This window comes from Haplochromis burtoni, unplaced genomic scaffold (genome assembly GCF_018398535.1).
Source record: "Haplochromis burtoni strain Fernald_Lab_line unplaced genomic scaffold, NCSU_Asbu1 Contig_653, whole genome shotgun sequence".
NCBI lineage: Eukaryota > Metazoa > Chordata > Actinopteri > Cichliformes > Cichlidae > Haplochromis > Haplochromis burtoni.
In genome coordinates, this window is record NW_024583014.1 from 176,233 (window position 1) to 186,383 (window position 10,151).

The 10,151-nt window shown below is 38.4% G+C and overlaps 1 protein-coding gene across 2 annotated transcripts in view; it reads left to right on the top strand.

Annotated features, from left to right (window-relative positions):
• Positions 1–3,697: 3,697 nt before the first annotated feature.
• The window catches only part of LOC102309198 (cholinesterase), a 16,729-nt gene continuing 10,275 nt past the window's right edge, over positions 3,698–10,151 (top strand). The window contains exons 1-6 of one of the 2 annotated variants that reach the window (XM_005949320.2): positions 3,698–3,808; positions 4,439–4,738; positions 5,891–6,119; positions 6,322–6,454; positions 6,522–6,673; positions 7,933–8,119. In XM_005949320.2, the coding sequence (XP_005949382.1) occupies positions 4,447–4,738; positions 5,891–6,119; positions 6,322–6,454; positions 6,522–6,673; positions 7,933–8,119 (993 nt within the window). In that variant the 5' untranslated portion in view covers positions 3,698–3,808; positions 4,439–4,446. Of the gene's footprint in view, positions 3,809–4,221; positions 4,300–4,438; positions 4,739–5,890; positions 6,120–6,321; positions 6,455–6,521; positions 6,674–7,932; positions 8,120–10,151 lie in introns of those variants that run through there. The other variant, XM_042215066.1, reaches the window with a different exon arrangement.

Sequence of the window (10,151 nt, forward strand, 5' to 3'; positions counted from 1 at the left end):
TGGGCGTCCAGGTACACACCGGCTCACTCCTTGGCGGCCGCTTATCGGGGCCTGGAGCCTGGCCCGAGCGAGCCCTAGTTTAAATCTAGTTTAAATCTAAAATTTAAAAGCTGTAACTTTTGTCTGCCTTAAGTGGGATATTTTATGTGATTTATTTCATTAAATATCATTGTCATGCTGTTTAAAGACACTTGCTGCCAAGCAGGCTGCATGTTTGACAATGCATTAATACCAATTACCCAATGAAGTCCTATTTTGCCATGTTTAGCTATTATTAACTCATTCACTGCCATTGACGTCTATAGCCGTCAATTGCAGTGAATGAGTCAATGGGTTTAACTCATTCACTGCCAATGGCTGGCAGTGAATGAGTTAATAGACAGCAAACACAGAGAACAGACAGGAGAGAGAGAGAATGATGCAGGAAATAGTCTGGGATGAAACCAAACCCAGGCTGCTGCAGCCTTTCAGAACCTGGATTGCTTGCCCATTCCAGTGAGCTATACACCACACCGATGATGTAAGTGAGTGAGTGAATGAAAGTGTGATGAATACAGTGATTTTGTGCAAGAAAACAAACCAAACTGCAACTAAAATCAAAAATCCAAAAGAAAAATCCAAAGGATTCTAAGGTGTTTTTATGGAGCACTGCCACACTGAGCACCACTGCTGATTTTGCACAGATTTCACCTCCTCTGCAGGATCTGCAAGACACAGCAGCCTAACAAACAGACAGATAGGAAGGTAAGGTGCAGAGGGTCGTCACAATCACCAAGTGCAAGAGTAAAGTACCTCAGCTCCACTTTCAATATTTCAGTACACATGTTCAGTACACATGCTTGCGCGCGCACACACACAGCTCAAATTCAAATAAAACAGAAACAGATACAGAGAGCATGGCATAAACTAATATCCTTCTCTATGACACTGTGATTGGATATTATTATTATATCTCTTTGCTCCAAGCTTTCACACAGAAATGAATTTAATAGGGTTTTTTCTGTTTCTTTTTAATTTTAATTTATTTATTTATTTTATTTTTTGCTGCTTATCCCTGGCTTCATAACAGAAGACTGACATTAAAGGGGCACGGCTGAAATTAACTTGTGTGTTTGAGGTCGGGTGGGGTTTCCATTTCAGTCTGCAGGCTTATTTTGATGATACTGGAATGAGAGAAAGAAAACATTTACTCAAAGGGTCCTATCAAATATCTTCCATTTCTTCCTTTACACACCTATGTCAAGGGGGCCCGGAGGCCAGTACGTGGGAGGGGACTCAAATGTGGAAACCTAATGGAACAGCGTTAAGATTTTAACAAGCTTCACTGTGAAAACAGAAACTGGAAATGACAACAAGAGGATACGCAGTGTTGAGTCTCTGACGTGGAGGCACTAGAACAGAGGGAGAGTTTGGTTAGGTTCTGAGAGTGAGGACTTAATGAGTGGAGGAGAGAGGAATATTGATTCTGTGGGCTTACTTGCAGGCAGAGGTTGTGAGGCTTTGGGGAGGGCAACCCAGTGAGCGTCCAAGAGGTGAGTGAGTGAATGCGGTTCCAACCAAATGGGTTGCAGAAAGGTGCAGAGAATCTTGACAAGGAGACCAGCATCCAGGTAATTAAGCTGCAGGGGAGTGAAGCGGTGACTTGATGAGGAAACTGGAGACACAAGGAGACTGAGGTAAGTACAGAGTATGAACATGTAAACAAGAAGCAATGAGGCCTGGTTACCACCATGCGGCAGCTGACAAACTGGAATAGATGACTGCACTGATCGTAAATACAGCCTTGCTGAACATTGTGAGTGGATGACAGGTGAGGAACCAGGGTTTTGTCAAGAAGGTGGACGGAGCTAAACACAGGAAGGCAGTGGAAAAACACCAGATGCTCACTTGGATCCTGGTAACCTAATTCTTGATTAAATATGCATTTGTAGTGAATACTGCTGTGCGGTTTCTAAAACAAATGGTTCTGCTTCATTTTTCTGCATTTTTCTGTCACTGTCCGCATATCTATCAAACCCTCCTGCTGAGTTGTACATAACTCTAAAAAGCCAGAACTCCCATGGCTCCCTTTCTCCTAAGCTGATGTCCATGACTACAGCTGGTTGGCATACTGAAAGAGCAAGAGGCTTTAAAAGTGAGTGGTAGACTGATGGAGAGACACAAAAAGGAAACAAATCCTTGCCTAGGGTATAGGGTTGAATGTTTCCATGTCTAAAATTAACTTCAATCTTCAGTATGCACCATGATAGGGAACGCATTATTAATCAGGTTGACATACACAGATGCGGCCTGTGTCTGTGCCTCAGTCTGTTGTGCCAAGACATTGCATCAGAGTCCCAGTAAGCCTTTGTTTATTGTTAATCCAACTGCACATAACATGCTATAAATAACATGAAACCATACACACACACACTCACACACAAACATATGCTCAAACTACACACTATTAACAGTTCCAAAGGGGTTTAGATTTCTCTCTAGCTTTGACCATGGGAGTGGGAAAGAAAAGCAAAGATGCCCCCCCCCCCAAAAAAAAAGAAAGAAAGAAATGACAGGTATAATAAGCAGACAGCAGTGTGAGAAAGAAACAAGGAACAGACACAGGAAGTGGTATAATGAGAATTAAGGAGGCTCTGCGTGACTACATAGAATGATCAAATTAAGTTTCCATGGAGTTCATTAAAAAAAAAAAAATTATCCATGTCCAGAATGATAATTATCAGGGTTGGATTTCCTTCTGGGTTATGCTTGGCACCATACCTAATTCAGGTTTGTTAACAATTGCAGATATATTTGTTTTCTTTTCTTTTTTTTAAAGCAGTAATATAACAGTCATAAAAGACAATTCCTTAATTTCATTTTTAGTGCATTCAATACATCCAAGAGTTTACATTTACACAAAAATGCATTCCAGGTTTAATTATGCATTAATTTTCTTATTTACAGTTTCTTAGATCCATTTTCTGCATGCATTATTGTATTAACCTTGAGAAAGAGAGTGTTTCAGAGCAACCTTACATTGTAAACCGATGTTTCTTTAGTTTTGTATATTTGTCAGTTACATTTTATTTGGGTTTCTTTTCTAGCTATTTATTTGTGTTTTGCTATTTATTCTAAATGCTGCTAGCAGGGAGTTGCTTCTAATCTTGTTGAACATCTGTAGTTTCATGACAATACAAAGATTCTGATTGTGATATAAATAAAGGGATGTGTCATTATGAAAAGAAACAGCCCATATATATATATATACACACACACACATATATATATATACATATATAAATATATACATATATTTATATGTGTGTGTGTGTGTGTGTGTGTGTGTGTGTGTGTGTGTGTGTGTGTGTGTGTGTGTGTAAATACATTGTTGTAAATCATTAATAAATAAAAAAAAACAATGCTACAGCAAGAGTGCATTTTATACATTAATATCACACCAGCACTCACAAATCGTTACAATCATAATACTGCAAATCAAACTTTCCTTTTCCTCTTCAAGAAAATGTATTGTAAAGATAATAAAACTGAAGACTTTATTCACGAAATTTTGCTCTTCACTCAGTCTTTATTATCATTCATAATATGGATGGCAATGTTTTTGTCTTTTACTATTATTAATTGTATTCAGGGACAGGTAATATTGTGTTGTATTATATAAAATACAAGTAGTACAAGCAGCAGTAGTAGTGGGTGGTGCACTGGGCCGGCCCAGGGATCACTGGACAGAGGTTGTCCATGTTTTCATCCTAACAGTACCGTGCCCTCCTCACTCACTCCAGACAGACACAAACTGCTAGCTGACAAGGTAAGACATCACTAAAGCTTTTATAAACTGGAACTGGCGGATTTAATTCTTGCAGTCATTTATAATAATCTCTGCATGAGCGCTTGTGTCCCCATTGCGCGCATCGAACCAGCCTTGCGCGATTTTCACTCTAACCTCGATTAGTCTGTGCCTTTTCAAAGTAAGGCGGCTTCACACGTGATCTGCGTGCGTGCAGTTACTTGCACTTTTTATACTCGCCAACAGCTTCAGTATTTGTGAATATCCGAGGATTAAAGATACTTTTAAAGTGACACTCTGATAGCGGGAATGATCCCCTCTCTCGCTCTCCCTCTCTTTCTCTCTCTCTTTCACACACGTGCGCGCGCACACACACACATGCACACGCACATACACACCCACGGTCTCTGCGCAATATATCCACACACATCGACCCACCCTAAACTTTCTATGACCTGAAGACAAGCTATTTTAGTTAACAAAGGCATGCTTCAATAGTATCCGGAATGCTGGTGTGTTTATCTGCATGTGTTTTTTTTGGTTTTTTTAGTGTCTACAAAGTCTTACTTATACTACAATGCTTATTGCACTTAAAAAGTTAAAGTTAGGGCCATATTGTAGTGTAATATGCCTTTATTTTTCTATCCTCAGGATTTTCCATGGCTGCAAACTCTCAGTGTGTACTTCTTGTTATATTGCTTAATTTTCTGACATTATCACTTGGCACTCAAGATGACCTTATGATCAGTACAAGCGATGGGAAAATTCAAGGGAAATTGCTTTCTGTGCTGGGTTCGGATGTTAGAGCCTTTCTTGGAATTCCCTATGGAAAACCACCTGTTGGGAAATTAAGATTCAGAGCGCCAGAGCCAGTAGAGAAATGGGATGGTGTGAAGGATGCTACCAACTTTCCAAATTCCTGCTACCAGATGCCTGATACAGCCTTTCCTGGTAGGACTCACATTAACACAACTGGGCACAATGCATGCACAGACTGTGCAATGGATAGTGCATATCTGTACACTTACATACATATAGCCACTACATAATATGAAATATTCAAAGGACTAAACAAAATCCAAACATAGTATTAAATAAATATTTTCAACATATTTCACATTGCTGTTATTTATATGTTATGTACCGATGTTTTATCTAAACAATAAGCAGAGAATTACATTACTATAAATAAATTAATAATATTATTTTATAATTTGTTTAAAAATAAAACCTGCAAAAATATTTATCATACCTGATAGCACTAATTCATCACTTGTTTGACTGATAAGGAATCTTCATTTTTTTTCTTTTTAGAGAGAGACAGAGTTAGGATTGCAATCCACTTTAGACTGTTGTTTAAAAAACATTTTATGTTACCTAAACACTAGCTTATAAAGGGTAGTATTTTGCTCTCAGACAGTTTTGTCATGCAGAGTTTTTTTTTTGCACTGTATTCATTTCAGAGTAATGCTTTAGTGGGGAGTGGCAGTTAGGAAACATGATCTCATTCGTAGTGTATGCATTCCCTTTCCCAAATAAACACTTTTTTTAATTGCAAAAAGTAAATCTTGGACATGACCCATAAATGTTAAGCAATTTTTTTTTTGTATTATTATTTTCTAGACTGATAAAGAATGTATCTCTTACACATTACACTTTCATATATTCCTTAACACGAATACACGAGTCAAAGTTTTCAAATGCCTTTCCCCTCACTCAAGAGAATTACTGCGGTTGGGCTGGCTGTATTTATAGATGAAGCCACCTGTCGGAGATTGTTGAACTACTGCAATGGATACCAGACATATATCAATGTAATAAGCACACTCACTTAATTTAGATATGACATCAGAGATAGAAATGAACCTAACTCACTGTTATCAGGTTGTTGTCAGTGATTCTCATTTTAGGTAAAAACAACCATACAACTGTACACAGTACATTAATGGTAAATTCAAGTTAATTTTTCTTCAAGCTAATAAAATGAAATGGACCAATGAATAAATTAATTTGAACTTGTAGATTGCAGTAATGTTGTCCCAATCAGGCTCTTTAAAATTATATAATTATACTACTGCTGTTATCTAACAAAATTCTTTCCAGGGTTCAAAGGTGTAGAAATGTGGAACCCAAACACTCCTCTGAGTGAGGACTGTCTGTACCTCAATGTCTGGTCGCCACGTTTCAACAAAACGCAGCCTGCACCACTTGCCCCTGTCTTTGTCTGGATTCATGGTGGTGGGTTCATCTCAGGAACATCGTCATTGGACATTTACGACGGCCGTTTCCTGAGTAAATCTGAAAGTGTTGTTGTGGTATCAATGAATTACAGGTAAGAGGTAATAAATACTAATAGTAATTAAATATAGTTATTATATGTAACTAGAAACTCTACACTTTTATACAAGAAAATAAAATTGAGTATGACAAATCTGGGTGATATTCTTTTTAGAATAATAAGAGTAAGCAATATTGTGATTTAGCTTCAGTCATACATTGTCAGTATGCCTTATTGTTGTGGTCATCAATAACAGATTGGGAGCGTTTGGTTTCCTGTCTCTTCCCGACAACACAAATATCCAGGGTAATGCAGGCCTTTTGGACCAACGCCTGGCTCTTAAATGGGTTGCAAAAAATATTGCAGCTTTTGGTGGTGATCCTTCTAAGGTAAATGACTTAATTCTAGAAAGGTTTTTCACATGTTGAAACAATTTTAATTTGGCATTGTTTCCAGGTTACTCTGTTCGGAGAAAGTGCTGGGTCTGCATCTGTTGGCTTCCAGCTGCTCTCGCCGGGCAGCCAGGATCTTTTTCAAAGGGCTGTGATGCAGAGTGGCTCCCCCAATGCATACTGGGGCACAATTAGTCAGACTGAGGCCTGGGACAGGTAGTGTACATTTTTTTATCATCTTTGTCTTGAGCCAAGTTGGTTGACTTAACCCTTGTATCTAGACTGACAAAATGACAAGTGTATTAAAAAGTCTAAAGATTTCCAGAGGCTGAAACCTGATGACTTTGCCTTTAGCTCCAACAATAGGTTGACATTCTCATTCACGGGGCGATCGTGGCTCAAGAGTTAGGAGTTCTCCTTGTAATCGGAAGGTTGCCGGTTCGAGCCCCAGCTTGGTCAGTCTCGGTCGTTGTGTCCTTGGGCAAGACACTTCACCCGTTGCCTACTGGTGGTGGTCAGGGGGCCCGGTGGCGCCGGTGTCCGGCAGCCTCGCCTCTGTCAGTGCGCCCCAGGGTGGCTGTGGCTACAACGTAGCTTGCCATCACCAGTGTGTGAATGGGTGGATGACTGGATATGTAAAGCGCTTTGGGGTCCTTAGGGACTAGTAAAGTGCTATATAAATACAGGCCATTTACCATTTTACCATTCATCCTCTGTCCATATAGGTACCGTTAGGATTTTATCAATACCAATATTGAAACTGATATTACTTACAAATATTAACACATCCTGATAGTCTGATATTATTTCTGATACTACCCTCCAGAGTTTAGTGTAAAAAGAATACACAGCAGTGGCTATAGCTAATTCTGAAGTGTTGGCTAGCACACAAATGGTGTTTTTCATTGCAGTCTTATACTAACCAGGTATCGAGGTGTTTAGTTTTGTGCTTCAGGTCAATGGCTGTGGTGATCCCACACAGTTAAAAATATCCTACTAGAGTGAGGGCTTGGCTGTTGTCCCAGGCTGCAGCTAAGTTTACAAGGATCTGCCAAATTTGAAGATACTTACACACAGTAGTCTTTCTGTATACTGACACGTTTAATTTTAACAATTCTTAGCAATCAGATTAACAGACTAACAAGAACACACTGTGGCTTTGCAATAGATAAAAACATATATTATTTTTGTCAAGAAAGGCTTTGATCACAGTAAAAAATAAATAATAATGTGTGTGTGTGTGTGTGTGTGTGTGTGTGTGTGTGTGTGTGTGTGTGTGTGTGTGTGTGTGTGGGGATATATTTTCATTCAGTTATATATATTTATCTACTACAAAGAAAAAACATGATTTTTGACTTCAATATTCAGTTCCAAAATCTACATTTGTCTTTCATACTGTCTGTGAGATCATATTGCATTGAATAAAAGTTTGGTTCTATGAGTTCTTCCTTATTTTATTCTTTTTCAATATTTAGGTCTCTTATGCTGGCAAAACTGGTGGATTGTCCCTCATCTCCTGCAGCTCGTCTAGAAGTTTGTCTGCAGCAGGCTGATCCTCAAAAAGTCTCAACCAAGCAATTTGAGGTTCTCACTCAATCGTCACTATTAAGTCTTCCCTTTATGCCTCATGTTGATGGGAACTTCTTACCAGATGCAGTTGATGTGAGTACCCATATTTGGCATTTGGTTGACTTTCTTTAAGAAATATTTTTTTTCGCTACATCATGCATCTCCAATAAGTGCTGTTCATACTTGGGTTTAAGGCAGTGTTTCCCAACCACTGTGCCGCGGCACATGGGTGTGCTGTGAAAAATGATCAGGTGTGCCGTGGATGATTAACTGGTTCCACCTGAGTAACGGGCAGAACAATTACATTCTCTTCAAATAGAGGGCAATACAACTATCTGCTCTAATTAAATTGGTTGCCAACTGACAGTAAAATAGTAGAAGACGAAGAATAAATGACATAATAATCATGCTGTGAGTGAGACAACGCAGCACATAATAGCAATAGAGAAATATTTGAAAAGAAAAAGTAGTCAATCTGACCTGGATCCTGGAAAAAATTCCTACCCAGATGAGCAAATTTTCCTATATTTGGTGCGCGGAAAAATATCAATGTGCTTTCTGTGACATTTTTGTTTGGTGGTGTGCCGTGTGATTTTTATAATGTGAAATATGTGGCGTGGCTCCAAAATGTTGGGAAACACTGGTTTAAGGAAAAAGTTGCATGCAACCTGTCCACATGTTGTCAAAAGAAAAAAAAAACAAAAAACGTTTATACAATCAAAGGGAAGTATACCCTCTTTAATTCTAAGGTTATACATGAAAAAAAAATCACAATTATCTGGTTTTTACCAGATTAAATAAAATACAACCTTAGATGAACTACAGTACATGGCATCTTGCACCGAGTGATTTTTTAGTTGTTAAAAACAAAGTTAAAGAAGCAGTGTGTGGAAATTTTTTTTTTTTTAAAAGTATACACTGTGACTCAGTAGCTTGTAGAACCATTTTCCACAGGAATAACTTGATGTAACTGCTTTATGTACGACTTCATGACTCTTCATCACTTTTGGCCCACTCTTCTTTACAATGTTGCTTCAGTTCATTGAGGTTAATGGACATTTGCTTATGCACAAGTCTCTTGACATCCCACCACAAACACTTGGTCTGGATTTTTTTTTTCATTCTGATGTAGATTTGCTGGTGTGCCTAGGTTAATTGTCCTGTTGCATGACCCAGTTTTGCCTAAGGTTAAGCTGTTAGGGAGACTGCTTCACATTTGAGCCTACTATCACAATCCCATCTCCACATTGGTCCTGTCTATCTAAAGGACATTGTTCCAGAAGTTTTGTGACTTCTTCAGTTGCAATTTTGCAACCTAAGCCATGCTGTCATGTTCAGTTTTGAGAGATAATTTCAGTTGTACTATCATGAATTTTAGTATTTAATATACTAGCAGAGGACTGTTGTAGCTATCTGGCTTTTTATAATTTCTCTGATCATTATGTGGTCTAATGTTGGATCACTTAAGAATCATGGACATCACATTGTTTGGAAATGGCCTTCCCAGACTGATGGGCAGAAACAGTTGATTCCTTGTAATCATGGCTAATATGTTTTCTGTCAACACATACTTGAATGCTCCAGACTATATATATATATATATATATATATATGTACAACCTAGTATCACAGCAAAGCGTTTACTAGACAACTAGACATGCTAGTCTATTTCACGATTTGACTCTCCAAAATGTGAAATGGCAACACATGCAGAGGTTGCATTACCAGCAGGGGGAGATAATATGAAGTATATTCCAGAGTTGTTAATTGTAAGAAATGATTAAGATAGGTGGCTAATATGTATATATATGTAACTGTGTTTAATAATAATGTCTGCTTAAACACCTTCCCTTGATTATTTTCATGTTGGCTTGAAATAAAATATCTCCCTCTGGTGTTACTGTAGCTTGCTGCAACTTCTGCGTTTGGACATACATATATATATACATACACACACACACACACACACACACACATATATAGGTCTAATTTAAGAATTAAAAAAGGCACACTCTTTTCCCTATAAGGTACGGTTATTCAAAGTGGGATGAAAACCGTCGTACTCCTGGTATATTTTGATATATATCCTGGTATAGATCAATGGACAACATGCAGGAAGGGGTGG